Source organism: Phalaenopsis equestris, unplaced genomic scaffold (assembly GCF_001263595.1).
Source record: "Phalaenopsis equestris unplaced genomic scaffold, ASM126359v1 Scaffold000513, whole genome shotgun sequence".
NCBI classification, from domain to species: Eukaryota; Viridiplantae; Streptophyta; class Magnoliopsida; order Asparagales; family Orchidaceae; genus Phalaenopsis; species Phalaenopsis equestris.
The window spans coordinates 398,589-418,606 of record NW_018164953.1 but is presented as its reverse complement, the minus strand read 5'-3'; the positions used below and the strand labels follow the sequence as shown (position 1 = coordinate 418,606).

General features: G+C 36.0%; 1 protein-coding gene across 9 annotated transcripts in view; it reads right to left on the bottom strand.

Moving 5' to 3' along the window:
- The window catches only part of LOC110028503, a 152,193-nt gene that overhangs the window by 69,267 nt on the left and 62,908 nt on the right, over window positions 1-20,018 (bottom strand). For all 9 annotated transcript variants that reach the window (XR_002294429.1, XR_002294428.1, XR_002294431.1 and 6 more), the window contains exons 11-12: window positions 17,249-17,752; window positions 528-585 (exon numbers count right to left, since the gene is read on the bottom strand). Coding sequence is in view for 3 of the 9 variants with exons in the window: in XM_020730376.1 (XP_020586035.1) it covers window positions 528-585; window positions 17,249-17,752 (562 nt within the window). In the remaining 6 variants the exon portion in view is untranslated. The remainder of the gene's footprint in view (window positions 1-527; window positions 586-17,248; window positions 17,753-20,018) is intronic.

Genomic DNA, 20,018 nt, shown 5'->3' with positions numbered 1-20,018 from the left:
TTCCCTCCCCCAAAACCATGGAACCCTCACTTCAAATTGGAAAAACTGAAATCTTACAGAAGTGTGTGGCTTTAACAATACAAAATTACAGAGCTAACATACAAAATACATAAAAATTGTCCTTCCCAAAGAAAAAAAAAATAAACCTTTTGAAATATAACTCATAACCATTTTGTTGATGCTAAGTTACTCCACCAATTACAGCTCAGGATTATTTGACCAAATAAAAATTAAATTTGCAATAACAAATATCTTCAATAAGGTTGCAAGCCAAACTTTATTTATCCCAAAATTTTCATAAAGAAAAATTATGAAATTTTTATATAATAGACAATCCAACACTTTAATGCACCCTTTAACAAGGAAAGAGATAGAACTGGCTCATGTCACACGCTGCTCTTAAGTGCAATAAACCTTGCCTTAGTTAATTACGATATTAAAATTGTAGCATAGGGAAAGAATCAGAGTTATTTATCAATATCCCTATTGGTTAATTCAAGAATAAAATGCTATGAAATATAACCTACCTGGTTTAATGTCCCTATGAGTGATATTACGATCATGACAAGATTTGAGAGCCATCAACTGCACAAAAGGAAGGAGAAAAAAAAATCAACACAACCACTAAAATCAATATTAACATGTGAACACTAAAATTGAAAGACGGATTCAGAATGAATTTGTTGGAGATGTCAACATGGAAAAGTAAAAGTAAATTAGAAACAAGAAAAAAATTGTAACCATAAGAATTTCAAAGCATACAATTTTATGTGAGGATTGCCAATTTAAATCATAGTGCTTATAGCCATTTCCTGGATTTTAAAACTCCAAGCCCTTCATTTCCTGTGTTTGGTGTGATGGGATTTATATATCATTCTAGTAAAATGCTGCCACATTCTGCCGTTCACTCAAGAATTTGCTTTAATTTAACAATGGTTTGAAGCACTGAACTCTAGCACATGAGCACCTTCCAGGTCATGTTTCAGTTTGATAATTAATTGTTGCAAGCATTGATGTAATACTTTTCCACGCCTCTTCAATTACTACTCTACTGCAGTAAACTAATGCCTGATATTAGGATTCCCGTTTTGACTTTTTTTTTTCTTTTTTTTTTCACTTTCACATCAAAAGTAATCAACACTCAGGCCTGATATATCTCTACGTTTCCTTCCCAAAACCCCTTCCTGAATTGTACAAGAATATACCTGCTCATCTCACAACAGTATCAAGGCTACTTAAGTCTGCATTATAGTAAAATCAGCAAATATGATACTCTTGACACGAGACACAAGGCGCGGGATGCGGGACACGGAACGTTAACGTAGACGCAGATCAAGATCACTTAAACTAGGAATTCCTGTTTAGTTGCTGGCTGGTTCATGTGTCTGCCTAGTGCTATGGCCAGCCTTTTAGTCTCATTCTTTTTCCTAATTATCACTAGTATTAGGTTATTTTGCTTGGGACCTATATATATGTTTGTTGTGGGCTCATTTGAGGCATTTTTGGGCTTGGTTTATGCAAAAGAAAAGAGACTGTTTCTTCAAGCTCTTTCTTACAAGAGTACTGTATCCTTTGATCTCTGTCAGATGGTGTGCTTGTAATCTATTGATCTGGGTTGTAATCTCTTCCATGCATCCAAAGACTTCTAGGATGCTGGTTTTGCAGCCAACTGATATGAACCGGTTCAAAATCACCCCATTTTTCCATAAATATTGAACAAATACAAATTTTACTTACCGAACATTAAATCAAAGCAAAAAACATTAATAACTCACACATATATAAAAGATAAGAACCTACAATTCGAGAGGTAGGTGATCTCCCCCAGCTCTTACAATTTGAGAGGTAGGAAATTTCTCCCAAACCCTAAACCTAAGATTCACAACAAACAATCTTATGCCAAAACTAAGTCTATTTATACTCAATAATAATAATAATAATAAAAGACTGAATTGCCCTTAGGCTAGGCACTGATGTAACAATACTCCCCCAAAACAAAACTTATCCTCAATGTGGAAAAAAAGTGAGACATTTTTTTTCTCCGCCACAACAGTCTCTATTTCTTCATCATCTGCCCCCTCATCATGCATTATGAGAACTTGTAACTTTCGATCCTTATACAGTTTCCTGGGATAAAATTCTCTTTACACTGAAAAATATAACATCTTGACTCAATTCTCCTGAATCTTTGTCTCTGTAAGGCACTTGAGTGTTGTTCTAGGTCATTATCCATAATTCCTGTCCTGTGCGACCAACCTCTGGACATCCACAGTTTGAGTTTTTTGTATAGTCGTGGTTGTAGTAGTTCGGTAGGGCGCTCCATCTATGCTACTTTTGCTGGCCTTCTCCATCCGGTTCTTGTCCTCCAACATCCGGGCTAGCTCCATCATCTCTCTCAATCCCTGCGGTCTCAATAGTCAGAGTGTTGCTCGTGTGTCATGTTTTAAACCCTTCATAAAATTCTCGTTCAACCCTACTTCAAAAATTCCCTTCAGTCTTCTCGACAATAGCTCGAATTTTTAGTTGAGTCTGATTGTAGCGCCCATGAGCAGCAGGCAGACTGGCTTCCACACAATCAATGCACCTGGCGCCAAGACGTTAGGCTATGGGCGCTTAAGCCCTCATTGAGTACTCCCAGATCGAGAAAGTGAAAGTCCTGCATCCAAACTAGGTGCCAAGTTTTGGATTCGGGGCGCCTGTTTTTAGAGAACTGGGGCCCCTAGGCTCTCCCGGAGCAGTTTTCACAAGAACTTCTATTCATGTCACGATTTCAGACAACGTATGTGTGGGCTTGGAGCGTAACTCTTCCAAATTGTTCATAAAAAAAATCCTGGTGAAGGTGAGAAGGATTCTAGTGTTTTTCGATGTGTGTTTCTGTGTCGGATCAGTAGGAAGAGTGTGGAGTAGTGTATTATATGTTTCTTCGTGTAAGTGTGGAGAATAAGCTCTTGGGAATCCTTTACAAAACTCTCTGAAATTCATAGTATAATTTGTGATGGTGTAGCTCCGTGGTATTTTCTCATTCTTGGGTTTTTCCACGTAAAATTCATGTGTTCATTTCTAGTTATCTTTTTAATATGTTTCTGGTTTAAATTTATTGTTCTGGTTTTCTAGAATGATGTAATCATATTTCGCCGTGACATTGAGAATTCTTTGGAGGATTCTCAACACGAATCACTCCTTATACTTCATGACAGTCCCCTCCTGAATTAAGGCATAGAATAACTTGTGTAGTTCTTCTTCTCGAATGGCTTAAAAATGTTCTAACAATCAAGTCTTAAATTCATCCCACAAAGGGATCAAGTATATAACCTCCTTCCAGTGAAACCATACTAGGGCTTTTCGCTCCTAACACAACCCAGCTGACATGAGCTTCTCCATCCCAATTAGCCCATTCACCGCAAAATATCGTTTTACCATACATACCGACTCATGTGCATCTTCTTCATCGAAGATCGATATCTTAAATTTCCTAACATTAGCATCACCAACTTAACTTCCTCTCTCTCTCTCTGTCGTTTTACCCCATGTATCTAAGATAAAAATCCCTCCTTCGATCATAGTCATACCTCATTATAATGTTTCTTATTTCTTGTTTTGCCCCTCCCAACCCTTTTCATATCCCTTCCTTCATGTTTCGGACCAACCCCCTCCATCAGAAATCTCGAATCCACTCCCCGTCGGAGTCCTAGAGGAAGTTCGTGATGGCGGATATTTTCCTACTCATGTTCCTCACATTCAATCTCTTTCCCTCTTTCCCTTTCGAATGGTCTCGGACTTTGCGATCAACCTTTGGTTAGAGTTGAGGGGTCTTGAATTGTATCTCGATGAGCATATTTATCATCTCCTCAAGGCTCTCAAATCAGTCTGTCATTCGACTCTCTATGGAAAAAAACCCCTAGAGACGGTCCTACATTCAGTTTTTCATAGAAGAAATCATATCCTCTATGACGATGAACCTTTCTTCCATCTCGGATTTAAGTTAACTCGTCTCTTCCTCAAATTTCTTCTCCAAATCATTTACATTCTTAGTTGTCATTACTCTCAAGAAAATTTTCGATCACAGAAGACGGAAGCACCTATACTCTGAAATGACATCGATGAATTCCCAGATAGTCTGAATCGCCTCTATATCGTGAGATTCGAACCAATTTGATTCGTTAAATCGTGGTTTCCGGCCCTCTGATTGTTTGAATCGGGCTATGCTAGTCAAAAAGCTCAAATCGCAATTTTCTACAGGGCCAACTATGAAATTTCGGAAATTCCAATCGTTTGCTTTGTCAGACATGCAACTATACCCTGCAACACAATTTCTTCATATTTTCTAGCTAGGTCGAAATTTTGCAGCATTAGACATCGTGATTCAAACTTGGCCTTCCTCCACTAGCTCTAATTGTGGTTGTGTTGCAAAGACTAAGAGGAAACATAAGGACAGGAGTTACCGATCTCTATATGCAGTAAATAAGGTCTGCTTAGGGCAGCTGCAGCTGTTTGAAGAATCAGTTGTGAAGCTGCTGAAGAAAAGACTGTTATTTAAAATGTTGTGGTGGCTATTACAAAAAAATTTAAAAAAAACAAAATTTAGACCGGAGCTTTGTAGCAGCTACTGCAGGTAGCCGAGTCTATTGGGAAAACTCAGCTTTCAGTTGCAGTTTTTTGCGAACGCAAGCAAACCACAGTATTGTCAAACAGGAAAAACTGCAGTGCACCACCACACCCTTGACCCAAACACACCCTAAGCCGATCCCGTAAGTCTTCATTGGAGACAAAAGTCGCGATCTCGTTATTGCCTTCCCTGCAAGCTGAACTCACAACTCTAATGCAGGATGGAGCGAGAACAAGAGAGATGGGAGTTTTGGAGCCCCTGTAGGTTGCAATCCAGTAGAGCCTTCCTAGCTAGCTCTAATCGCAATTGTATGCAAAGGCGTGGAATGGGATGAAAGATGGAGTTTCGAGCCTCGGTAAGCCGCAATCCTTCGTCGCCAACGAGCTTAACTCATCGCGACCTAGACGTCGCGAACTTGCCGTAGCTTCCATTGGTAAGCCGCAATCCCAACGTTGCTTTCTCAGCTAGCTCTTACCGCGACTATTCTGAGGTATACCACGATCTTTTTCTTCCGAGCAAAAAAAAGTTGCTCTTAGATAGTTGAATCGCGAAGGAGATACCAGAGATCTATTGCTCTAATACTAATTTGATACAAACTGATGTCAAAATCAATACGTCTTTCCATAAAATTTTGGGCAAACACAAATTTTATTTTCCGAACACTAAATTAAAGCAACACAACACTAATAACTCACTCAAATATAAAAGATAAGCAATTACAATTCGAGAGATAAGCGATCTCTCCCAATTCCTACAATTCGAGAATCAGGAAATCTCTCCCAAACCCTAAACCTACGACTCACAACAGACAATCTCATATCTAAACCTAACACTAAACATAAAAGGTATATTTATACACAATAATAATAATGATAATAATAAACTAAATTGTCCTTAGGCATACAAAAGACCAAATTACGCTTAGGCTACCCACGGGCGTAACACCAACCTGCAGTTTTCCTGTTTTAGTTTCAGCCCATCAGCCAAATACACCAATTACTCGGCCATCATCAAAGCCTCCATTCTCATCTTGCAACTTACCTAAACTCCTCCCCTGATCATCCCACACCATCTAGCAACCCCAAATCAGTGTCACTATTAGTCAGTCTTAGCAATTGCTCTGTATCAAGTACTAATCAAATGTCTAATATGGTCAACGTACTCATATCCAAATCATTGTTTCACTGCAAGTACTACCTACTAAAAAATTCAAGAAAATTTTTACTCTAACCATATACTCAGTCCTTAACTACGCTATCAATACAAGAAATTTCAATCGGTAGTTGTTCTGCTGTCTCAGAGTACAACAGCCAAAAGCAGCGCAATTCACAGAAGTGTCACCCCAAACAGCATTAAGCTGCATGTTCCTCCTTTCCACATAAAACTAGACATCAGTTTCAAAAATTATACCAGCTAGCTTACATTAGCACACAGAAACATCACTGCTGCACTGATTACCATGAATGGTTTCACGATTTGCTTGCATCCTTTGTCAGTTTATGTCTCCGTTAATAAAATCATGGCATTAATTTGACTAAAAAAAGTATAAGCTTTCTATGATTCATGTGATGTGAATGCTAACTTCTACGCTGGCTAATGCTCGGTACAATATATTTGCTTCCATGAAACTTTACCTAATCTGATAACAATGTACATCCGATAAATAATTATTAAATCAATGTAGCATTGCACATGGACATACAACAGTTGTCATCAAACAAATTGTTGGGAGTTATAATATGAAATAATTTATTCCTGTGAGAAGTTATGATGAATAAATTATTTCCTTAGAATTAAGGAGAAATTTCTTTTCCTATTTTATATTTATTTTGTTGGATTGGGAATTATTTGTTTTCCTATTTTAAGTTATTTCTTATATCTCCTAATAATTAATACGAATTGATTATTGGACATATTAGGTGATAGATCTTTCCTTTCATATCATTTCCTTTTTATTATTTTTCCTATTATAAGATTTTTGTAAAAGTTATTTATACCACCGTTCATTTCAACGAAACAATCAAGGATTTACTTTATTCCGCATTATTCAAAATTTCAACATGGTATCAGAGAAAACACGATTCTGAGTCTTACCATCTCCTCTTCCACGTCGAAACCCCCATCTGTCTTCTTTCTAGGCCGAAACACATGACAGACAAAACTCAAAATTCAGCCAAGCCTGAATCTAATAAATTCGATAATCCGAACGACCCCTTTAATCTTCACTACTCAGATCAACCCGATCACGTGCTCGTTAAGCAGTCGTTGAATGGAGAAAACTACAATAACTGGAGGTGTGTCATGTTGATGGCTCTCAGCATCATAAAACAAAGAAGGTTTCGTCAACGACACCGTCAAAGAACCACCAGAGACGTCCACCGCAGAACTTCAACAATGGAGGCGCAACAACAACTTATCAAGGCATGGTTGTTTAATTGCAGAAGACATTGGAGCAACTATTATATACAATGAGAGTACCCATGAAATATGGCTCGACTTGAAGGAACATTTTTTCTCGTACCAACAGCGCTCATATTTTCCATGTCGAATAAGCTATCCACGATTGCAAGCAAGGTGAAATGATAGTTAGAGCTTATTACACCAAGCTTAAAGACCTATGGGATGAACGTGGCACCCTCTATAACATTCCTAAATGCACGTGTGGTGTCATGAAGGACGTGATGTAGTTTCAAAAAAACCAGAAAACCATGAAATTCCTTATAGGGCTTAATGAAACATACACTGGTATAATAGAACATATTTTATGCATGGATCCCCTTCTCAATGTCAGCAAGACACATTCTCTCATGCTCCAAGAGGAGAAGCAGCGCGGGATGAACAATGTAAGTGCACCACAGCCGGAAGCTTCGGCTTTTGCCGTGATGAATAATGCACGGAAACCAGAGAAGGTTTTCAGGCCTAAAAAATCTCATTTAAAGTGTGAGAAATGTGACAAAATTGAGCATGCCTCAGACACATGCCGAACACATCTCAAATGCGATTATAGTGGATGACTGAGACATACCATCAATGACTGTAGGAAGCTGCAAATGGCGAATCCAGCCGGCAATAAACTTGAATGAAAAAATTTTGCTCCCAAAGCCAACCATGCAGATGCCAATACATTGACGAGTCCTACACCATTCACCATTACAGTCGAACAATATCAAAGTCCCATATCACTACTGCAGAGAACAAATAATTCAATGGCTAATCATGTTCGTAGTACATCAGCCATGAGTGATATCTTAGGTAAAATCTTTTGTGCCTCTGTTTTTGACTAAGATACCAATACACGCAACCATGCAAACCATGCGGATATTAATACATCGACGAGTCCTACACCATTCACCCTTACAGTCGAACAATATCAAAATCTCATATCACTACTTACAGAGAAAAAATCTAATTCGATGGCTAATCATGTTGGCAAAACACCTCTGTTTTTTACAAAGAAACGCTCTGGATTCTTGACACGAGCCACGGATCACATGGTATATTCAGCCAACCTACATACTACAAAATCCAGTGTCACCAATCGAAAAGTTCACTTGCCTAACGGGGCTACTGCAACTGTCACGCACATAGGGAACATCCATTTTGTTGACTTCGTTCTACAAAATATTTCTATTAGCAAATTTGTGTTTGATTCACAATGTCTTGCCATTTTTAATAACCACACTTATGTGCTACAGGACCAACAGTCGGGAAAGATGATTGTGATAGGAACTCAAATAGGAGAACTCTACTACTTTGATTCTCCACAAAAGAGCAAATGCAATGTTGCTATTTCACCATCCCCAAATCTCTAGCATAAACATCTAGGCCACTCATCGAATAAACTTTCCAGCTTGTTTTCTTTTCCAATTATAGATAAGAAAATTTGTAATATTTTTTATTGTTTAATTAGCCCATTGGCTAAGCAAACTCATTCATCTTTTCAAACAAGTTTTATTGGCTCAAAAACACCTTCTGAATTAACTCACGTTGACATTTGGGGAGGATACCAAGTTCCTTCAATCACAGAAGCGCGGTATTATCTCACAATTGTTAATGATTATACTCGATACACATGAACTTATTGATGAACCATAAATCAGATACACATTCATACATCATCAAGTTCATAAACCTCGTTGAAACACAATTCACTCTAAAGGTCAAAATCATTCGAAGTGATAATGGTCATGAATTCACATTGAGGAATCTTTATCTCAACAAAGGCATCATTCACCAAATTCAGTTGTGTCTCCACTTCGCAACAAAATGGAGTAGCCGAAAGAAAACATCGTCACTTACTCAACATAGCCCGAGCCTTATTATTTCAAGCTAATTTACCCAAAAAATTTTGGGGAGATGTAATCCTAACTGTCACCCACCTAATTAACCGAACACCAACACCCCTTCTCCAAGAAAAGACTCCTTTTGAAATGCTCTTCCAAACACAACCCACATATGATCATTTGCGAGTGTTTGGGTGTCATTGTTTTGCTTCAACACATCATCACCGACCAATCAAGTTTGATCCCAGAGTCATTCGATGTCTTTTCTCATGGTATTCATACGCGCAAAAGAGCTATAGAGTTTATGACCTTTCAACTGAGAAGGTTTTTGCATCACGAGATGTTCGTTTCCATGAAAACACTTTTCCTTCCCTTTTTTCGCTACAGATAAAAGTTCAATTTCGCACTTCACCACCCACACCGACATGCCTTTATTTGATGAATTACTTCAAGAAGATATCTCATCTTCTCGAGACAACGAAATCCCGTCTCAAGAGACTCCTTCACCTTCACTCACTCCAAATTTATTCTTAGTACAACCTGCAACTCCAGACCAACAAATATCATTACCACGACCAATGAGAACGACAAAAATGCCTAGCTATTTGCGTGAGTATCATTTTGGTATTTCTCCTCTCACGACACAACTCAACATCGAACTCCGTGTTGGCCAAAGCTACAGGTACCTTCTATCTATTAACCGACGTCTTGTCACATGCTAGATTATCACCTAAACATCGTGCTTTTACCGCCACTCTTTCAATTGAAAAGGAGCCAAGCACCTTTGTAGAAGATGCTTGTAATCGAAAGTGGCAGGTTGCTATGCGAGAAGAACTTGACGCACTAAACGCCAATGGCACATAGTCCATTGTACTATTACCGCTGGAAAAAGGTCAATTGGATGCAAATAGGTATACAAAATCAAACTTCGTGCAGATGGGACAGTTGAATGCCACAAGGCCAGATTAGTGGTAAAAGGGTATAATCAAATTGAAGGGATAAATTACCACGAAACCTTTCCCCCTATAGCAAAGCTTATAACTGTTTGGCTACTCTTTGCCTTAGCTTCAACCAAGCAATGGCATCTCCACCAACTAGATGTCAATAATGCTTACTTGTATGGGGACCTCGACGAAGACGTATATATGTCGCTACCTCTTGGCCTTCGACAAAAGGGAGAGACTCGAGTTTGTAAACTCCACAAATCATTATATGGTCTCAAACGTCTATGGTCTCAAACAAGCTTCACGACAATGGTTCATCAAGCTTTCCACCGCTCTAAAGCAAGCCAATTTTATGCAATCAAAGACAGACTATTCCTTATTCATCCGATCCTAGAATGGTAAATTCATCGCACTTCTTATATATGTAAATGATGTCATTATTGCAGGGAACGACTTACAAGAAATCGAATATATCAAAATATTCTTGAGGAATCAATTCAAATTAAAGGACCTTGGACAATTGAAATGTTTCCTTTGTATTGAGGTTACGCGATCTCAGAAGGACATTATGCTTTCACAGCGGAAGTATACTCCTGAAAAACTCGAGGATGTTGGGTACTTCGGTGCAAAACCAACCACTTTCCCTATGAAACAAAACTTATCTCTTAGCAAATCAGAAGGAGAATATGTCAGTGATCCATCAACATACTGAAGACTAGTTGGGAGATTAATCTACTTGACTATCACACTTCCCGACTTGGCATATGCAGTACATATCTTAAGTCAATTCATGAACAAGCAACGAGTGCCACACTTAGAAGCAGTCAATCATGTTCTACGTTATATAAAATAGACAGCAGGACAAGGAATTTTCCTCTCAGCAGAAAGCTCAACCCAACTACCAACTAAATGTAAATGTCTTTTGTGATGCAGATTGGGTCAGGTGTCGTGACACTCAAAGATCAGTTACTGGGTATTGTATCTTCTTTAGGAGTTCATTAATTTCTTGGAAAACTAAGAAACAGACTACAGTATCACATTCTAGTGCAGAAGCTGAATATCGGTATATAGCCGCCACCTGCTGCGAGATTATTTGGCTAAAAACAATTCTACAAAATTTGAGGATCATGCATTCACATCCTGTCAATTTATTTTATGACAACCAAGCAGCACTTCACATCGCCTCGAACCTGGTATGCTATGAGTGATCAAAGCACGTCGAGATTGATTGTCTTCTCATACGGGAGAAAGTTTAAAAATGAATAATAAAGTTACTCATATGTCTACTTTAGAACAGCCAGCAGACGTTTTCACAAAACCAATAAACTCCTACTCAGGAAGTTATGAATCATTAACATACATTCCAAACTTGAAGAGAGTGTTAGGAGTTATAATATAAAATAATTTATTCCCGTAAGAAGTTATGATGAATAAATTATTTCTTTAGAATTAAAGTGATATTTCATTTCCTATTTTATATTTATTTTCTTGGATTAGAAATTATTTGTTTTCATATTTTATGTTATTTTCTATATCTTCTAATAATTAATATGAATTGATTATTTGAGATATCAGGTGATACATCTTTCCTTTCATATAATTTCATTTTTATTATTTTTTCTATTATAGGATTCTTATAAGTGATATTTATACCCCTGTTTATATCAATAAAATAATCAAGGATTCCACTTTATTATGCATTATTCTGAATTTCAACACAAATGAAATATTGAAATATAACTAATCCAACTTGGGTTTGATAAAAGTATTTTACGATAGAGAAACTTCCATGATGTTTCTAAAAAATTAGCATCATTGTATTTGGTATGACATGATTTAAAAGAATTAAACAAATTCAAAGTAAAAATAATTTAATTCAAACTACTAGAATGCATAAAATAAATCATAGGGGAATAACAACAAAAGAGTAACTAATAACCAACTTTAAGGAGTATTAAGTTAATGATCAAGATAATGTGTAACAAAACCAGGAAGGTAGATTGCAAAATGATTATAATGAAGAACATAAATCATACCAAGTCATGATGAGGGAAAACTAAATAAAGTTCAGTGGTTTGGATCTCAAACAAGATAAAGTCGTCAAGCCCGTTACCTTTAGTCCCGGCACATGGTCTCTGAGCGTCGCATTTATGCATAATGAGAGGTTATCTAATTTAAGAGAACCAATAACAAGGTTAAATCATACTGAGAGATGAAGAACATGTTAGTTCACAAACTACGATTTCGTATCACTACTATTAGGGTCCCATACTTTATGAAATTGTATTTGTTGTTCAACTAACTTTTGATTGAACTTTTATTTTGTGTGATATTATTACTATTTAAAAAATTTATCATATTTTTTTTGCTTTCCATGCAATCACATTATGTTTCTTACTTCGTCGAGTAACCAGGCTTCTCCACACATAGGTGCAATATCCAAAAGTTGATCTCCTATCAATAAATGAGTCAGCCAAATCTACAACAGCATCCATCTTTATATTCTTTTATGTGATCTTTTGAAAGAGTAAGTCTTTACCTGGTGTAGTTTTTAGATATCCGAGAATTTTGATGACTACTTCAAGGCATTTCTTATAGGATGATGCATAAATTGAATTACCAAACTCACAACAAAGGCATTAAATTGTGGTATATGTGATAAGTCTATCAATTCGCCCACCAATTTTTTATACCTAACTATATAAACTAAATCAAATTTCTTCCCATCTCTCAATTTCTAATTTGGATTAACAGGACTGCCTACAAATCTACACCCACTCATCCCAATTTCCTTGAGAAGAACTTACTTCCGCTGGAAGATAACAATTCTTTTCTTCAATCTCAGGGTTCCAAGGCTTTGAAATGCATCATTTCTATGAGAATAATATTATCCACATACACAATCAATATGATTAATTCTCATCATCTGAATGTATGAAGAAAATTGTACAATCTCCATGCCCTTGAGTATAACCCTGATCTTTAATAATTACTTTAAATTTCTCAAATCATGCTCTAAGTGACTGCTTCAACCCGTATAAGAATTTTTTCAATTTACACATTTTTGTGCCCAACTTCTCAATCTTGCAGTTGCGTCCATATACATATCTTCCTCCCACTCCCCATTCAGGAAGGCATTTTTTACATTTAATTGTTATAAAGGCAAGTCAAGATTAGCTGTAAGAGACAGAAAAACTCTTACAAAATTGAGCTTTGCAATGGGGGTCAATGTCTCTAAATAATTAATGGCATAGGCCTGAGTGAATTCTCAGGCTACAAATTGAGCATTGTACCGTCCTAGAGAGCTGTCAGAATTATATTTGATTGTGAAGACCCATATGCAACCGATAGTTGTCATTCCGCTAGAAAGATCAATCAATTCTCATTTGTCATTTTTTCTAAGAGCTTTAATCTCTTCGAAAATAGTCTCTTTCCATTAGGGGTTTTCAAAGCACGTAGTTCTTAGAATTTTCATACATTAAAATTATGAAGTAAAATCACAAAAAGAGGGTGTGAAGTTTCCATACGACGTATAGAGGGAAAATGGATGCTCGGTGGAAAACTTTTCCCCAATGGGATGACTAAACTCATTCGAATTGGGTTCAGATTCACAGTTAGAAGACCCAGAACTCGAAAAGGAGATGCCCTGAACATGGGGTAAATAATTAGTGAAGACATTACCTGGTGTGTTTGCGGATTTGGGGAAGTGTAAAGAATTTGTAGATTCATTCTTTTAAGTTGTCCTCTGTTATGAATAGACAAAATCAAATGGTCTCATTGTCGTAGTTTTTTCTATTTCTTCTTTGTTACGAACAGTCATAAGATGGAATGGTAGAAATTTCAATATCTAAAAGGCTCGACGCATTCTCTACTGATAAGATTTTGCTAAGATTTTCAGGTGGAATGCTCAAGTTTTGAGATATACTATTTTGTGGGAGTCTTCAGTTTAAAAAAAAAATCCTTAAATTCGTTGGAAAAATCTTTATTTTTTTCTCTTCCTTAAATATGAGGTGAAAAAAATAGTTGAAGTTAAAAAAAAGTGACATCTATGATAACAAATATTTTTCTAGCAGTAGAATCAAAGCATTTATAACTTTTTTGGCTAGGAACATAACAACCAAACACACAATTTTTTGCTCGGCGTTCAAATTTGCCTTAATGATAAATGTGAATGAAGCAGTAAACCCAAATATCCTCAGAAAATGAGAAGATGAAAGTCGATTCTTCGAAAATTTTATTTAAAAAAATATCAAAAGATGTTTCAAAGTTTAAGACCTTATTCGATGATCTATTTATGAGAAATGTAGCAAGAAAAATGGCTTCACTCCGAAAATATTTAAGCACCTGATTGGTAATTAGCAGAGCTCAAGCTATCCCCAATAAGTGCTTTCTTTTCCTTTCAGCCAACTTATTTTATTGTGAAGTGTCATCACATGATGAATTATTCTTTTTTTAAAGAAATAATTGACCTAAAGTGTTTTTGAAATACTCTAGACCATTGTCACTCCATGTATTTGAAAGGTTGTTTCAAATTGATTTTGTAACATGATGTAAAACTTTTTAAAAATTATTTCTATTTAAGATTTTTCTTTCATTAAATAAACTTAACATAGAGTGATTATCAATAAAAATCACAAACCATTTTCTTTCGGAGTTAAGGGTTTTACAAGGACCCCAGATATTGCTATGAACCAATTTAAATGATGTATTAGGTTTTTATATTTCTGGAAAAAATAATGTGTGTTGATGTTTAGCAAACTGAAACACTTCACTTTGAAACAACATATTTTTATTCTGAAATAACTGAGGATTATTTTTTATGATGAAAATTGGAATAACCTAACTTATAATGTCATAACATAATCTTATTACCTTTAGAATAAACAAAATTTTAAAAAGCATTTTGACATTATTTATTCGAGTTCAGTCCATCTTCAAATAATAGTCCATATTTTTTTCCTTAGCACTGTCAATTATCCTCCCCATGATCAATTCCTGAAACTCATAGCAAAAAGAATAGATTTTAGTTTGGCATTGGTGATCAGTAGTAATTTTACTAATAGACAACAAATTACATGATAGAATAAAATTATGAAGAATATCGCAAAGGGTTAACAATGAGGAGAGTTTGACAGTTCTCTTCCTGATAATTATCAAGAGAGAATCATCGACAATTTTGACCGTTCCATTGTCTGCATAAAATCTATAGGTGGAAATAAATTTAGAGCCTATCACATGATCAATTGAACAAGAGTTAGTTATCTAAGAATCAAAAAAACTAGGAAAAACACCTAACAAAGCAGCAAAAAAGAGTTATCCATTTGTACTAAAGTGCAAGACGGAATCAAGAATAATAATGAAAATTGAAATAAATTTTGCAACTGTTACAATTGCTCCTTGGTGAAAGGGATTGCATTCAAGTTAGTAGACGACTCTTAGAGTTTTTTCAGTAGCAAATTGATAAGCTCGACCTAGACGCTTGAATTTTAATTTCAAATTTACAAGTTTTTCATGAAGCTTCAAACATGTCTCCTTCGTGTGCAATAGTTTATGCAATGCTCGCACTATGTATTTTTCGCTCTAGACAAAATAGGGGATACTAAATCCAACAAAAAGAGTTTTGGTTAATTTCACCAATTTTTCAAAATACTCCATCGGATTATTTACATTGATTCCCTTAATCACAACAAGTTTTTTCAATATTCAAGTGTCTTAACTATCTCAGAACTAGATAATCATTGGCACCTTGGATTCCTCTCGTCGAGCCGCTCAACTTGAGTAAGAATGCTAAATTTTGAGATCGTTTAGCATTCCAATTGATGCAACAAAACTTCTTATTATATTTCAAATGTTTGATTTGGGCTCATTTGGACTCGGATTGGATCACTTTCGATGTCAGAGGCTCAGTTTGACAATAAATATGTTAAAATTGAGCCTCGAATGATCTTGAATTTGAATTTAGAATATCTCTTGCTAAAAATACATCAATATTCGTGTTCGAAGGAAAAAAAATTTTAATGACACAACAATGAGAATTATACTTACTTTGTGTTCACATGATTATTTAAAAGTGCTTAATAAGCCACTTCCAAGACACTAATTTTACAATAATATTTTTTGTGTAATAAAGAGAAAACTAGTTCTATTAAAGTTGATTATATTACAATACAAAGTTGTATCGCAAATCCAATAATTGGAATAAAGTAGATAAAATAACCAATTTTACTACATCATTAGATTTGCATATGAGTTTGTGAGTAAGATAGGTACTTTGATACAAATTTGGTATGCCTACTGGGGTGAGTTCGCGTAGTAAGATCATTGGATCTAAAATTTGAAAGATCTTAAAGGGATAAGTACATATCCACCCAGCCAGACATACCAACCGTCTCTTGTATCATGCAGTTGTTAAACATTCCTAATTGTCTAGCTAAGGACTTCAAGTTTCAATATTATTTAAATGGGCTGCTGCGACTTATAAGTTGAAACAAAGAAAGACTCAATAATCCAATTTAACACCATATTTACTACTTTATGAAAGAAGAGTACCAAGAGGTTTAGATATTGTTTATTTTCAATGAACAAAACAATCATATCACCACAACATCATTTCAATCTAAAATTGCTGTCACAAAAAACCTAATGAATTTCTCTAATCAACCAGATGATCCAACACAATTAAGTACCCTAAAAAGTTAGACCCAAGCCTGTAATTCAAGTTCATGCAGGAAGAACTGTTCAATTAACTTAAGAGGTTACCAAAGCATCTAGACATATAATTCCGTGTTTATCATTAGATGCATTAGCATATATCTAAACTAGTTGTCCCAATCCTATATGAATCCTTGTGCTAGACCCCGCTAATAAAGCTATAATAGGTGTTAAGTATCTTTACAACTTTCACAATTTCTAGTTCTGTTTACAGTGGTTAACCAACTTTGTTACAAGATAAATTCTATCTGCTTGCTCCTTTTTGTCACTATTACTCATATCAAAATTATCAAGTCTAGTTTTCACAACATTTAAGATTTAAACATTTTTCTACAACCTTACTAGTTCTAACAAAAGTCTACTGTAGTATTCACATTTTTGAGCACTCAACTTGGCTATCAAAGATTTCCAAGAACTATTGATCTATGTTCATAGTCCATCTTAAGTATGGAGATCGCCAATTGAAGTTGGTGATATTGATAAAACATGACCTGATAAATTCCACATTACCGGTAAAGACTATGCCCACAACGAGCTAGGATAAAGCTAATGTTGATGGGATTTTTGCTTAAGATGATAATAATATAAGCTTTAACATTCTCAGCCAAAAGAGGTACAAAAAATTAAAACAGCAGAAAATAAGAGAATTGTGTAGGGATAATAAGATTGGCTGTCAAAACTTGAAATGGTTGGTAAAATCTCACCAATTGCCATACAAGACTCTGCATTTCCTTCTTTCCTGCTTCTGTTGTTCGCAGCCAGTGCCACCATTTTGATGGATGCACTACCTGGATCCTTTTCACATTTTCATACATTTCATCAATGTTTAATGAGTTTACTTCCTCTGCAGTATACATCAGCTTTGACAGGGATAAGCCTTCGGTGTGGAACACAAGCCATATCTCATTTGACTCGGATTCAAAAGATTCTACAAAGCGAGCTATATGTTCTAAACCTTCTTCACAGTTAGCTTTTGTCTTGAAATTCCCAACATCTGTGCTCCCAATATCATATTTACATGTTTTCACCCAAACATCAGAGATATCATTCCATATCAAGTTGTCAGAATGGACTTCATCTTCCATTGAAAAAGTAGTAGATAATCCTGTCTTTCGTAATTCGTGTAATGAAAAGGAGGCATTTAAAAAAATTTCACCAAAGTACTTTTCACGCAGGCCACTTAAGTAAGCACCACTTCCTCGCTCCACCTGAATAGAAAGCACACTTCTAAGAAAATACTACATATCAGAAATGTGCTATACTGCATAAAGATGCTATAATGAGCTCAATACTTAACAATCAACAGTGAAAAATTGATCAACTCAACTAGATTTCTATTAAAATTTAAGAGCACATTTGTAGGAAAAAAAAAGAAAGCAGTAGCCCTATTTATAAAGTTTTATAATAAATAAGGTCAAGAAGTAAAAAAACCAAGAAAAAAAAATATGACAACTTGAAAAACTAATATGGAAAGATTATCTCCATTATTTATGCGTCCATTAATTCCGCCTCCATCAATATGGCATCAAACACAGTCCTCCATCTTCCTTAATTTAAGCCACCTGAAAGATACATAGCATTATTACTATCATCTCATCAATCTAAGACCTATTTATTTTGTAATTATTATTTTATCCACTCTCAATTCATGTACTATTGTCAATATTTTCTTCCTGATTTTGTATTGTTTCTTTTACAAGCTCGCTTAGTATTGTATAAATACCATATGAATGTTTGAATTAATGATGCGGGGATCCCTAGGAGTTGGACAGGCCGGGATTAGCCGAACCGGTTCAACAAAGGGGTGTAGGGGTTGGTTCTTGTTATGGGCTAGGGTTGCCGCACAAGGGGAGGGCCACTTCTCCAATAAATACCATATGAATGTAGGGATGTCACGTTACCTCCTCCGGAGGAGATTTGGATAGGCTCTAGTCATACTGGTTACTAGCAGTCAGTTTTGCTTGAAAAGCATCCATATTATTGTATACATTGCAGCATGTTTGGTCATGATTCTGATCATTGTTTTCATTTACATCATGAATTAAGGAAGTTTCCTACCACTCGACTGCCCCCTGGCGAGCAGAAATCTACTCTTCCTACTTCCTCCCAACCATCTATGCAGGCTGCTGATGCTGTCATGGTTTTGGTTGACCCTCTAACCGTGGATGTTGCAGCTGTAGGGGGTTTGAATGATTTGCCTGCTCCCTCTTTAGATGCTACCAGGATGCCTCCTCCTGTTAGTGTGGAAGTTGAGGTGGCTCATGTGTCTTTTCCCGTGGATGTTACAATTGGTAATTTTGATGAACCCTCTGTTTTCCCTGAACTTCAAACCGAGCCCTCCACTCACATACTTACTGTATCACCCAATCAAATTGAAACTGTTGATCCCGCTCAGCCTTCAACTACTGGGGTTACTTCTTCACAACAATACCCATCACCATTAGTTGTTTCTGCCTTAGAATCTGAATGGCAAATTCAGAGATATAGCATAAAACGAGGTAGAAGGAAATCTGAACTTCCAAAATTGACAACCAAATATTACTGATATCATTTATCACTCAGAAGGTGAGCACTTGCACCTACCCCCTAGGATTGCTAGGTGGGAGGATGTCATGGGTCATAATGTTTAATGTTTTGGTGTGGAACATTAGAAGAGTGGCGGACCCTCACTCTTTTAATTGTTTAAAGCATTTATGAAGGGTCCATAAACCTGATATTCTTGTTCTTTTGGAGCCTCTTGTCTCGATTCATAAAGAAAATATCATTAAGAAGCTCAAGGGTTATTTGCATTTCTGCAATGTGAACAACAAAATTTGGTTATTTTGACAGAACAATATCACTGTTAATATCATTGATGACAATGTGCAATATGTTTTCATTCAATATCAATTTGAAATATTTTCTGGTTGGGCTACATTTATTTATGTCAGCTCTCTTTTAAGGGATAAACTCCTTCTTTGGCAACAACTTACTCATATGGGAGTTGTCATTACTGATAACGGGATAAAATCCTTCTTTGGCAACAACTTACTCATATGGGGGCTGTCATTACTGATAATTTGTTCGTTGGAGGTAATTTAAATATGATTATGTCGCCTACAGAGAGATGGGATGGTGTTAAGGTTGACACAAGTCTTATAAATCGTTTTTGTGAACACATTGAGGAAACTGACCTTAATGACTTAAGTTTTTCTGGCCCTCCTTATACTTCGCGAAGAGGTTTTCGTATGCAACGTTTGGACAAATTTTTGGGAAACTCTCAGTTTTTGAGCTACTACAATATTATATAAGTCAAACATTTGAATCATGCTGCTTCGGATCACAATCCTATTTTGCTTACTTTAGTTTTTCATTCCAAACCTTCTCTCTATCATTTTAAATTTCTTAATGTGTGGGCTACTCACACCACTTTCATTGATTTAATTAAGCAGGCTTGGGTTTCTAGAGGAAGTGTTTCTAGAGGAAGTGGGAATC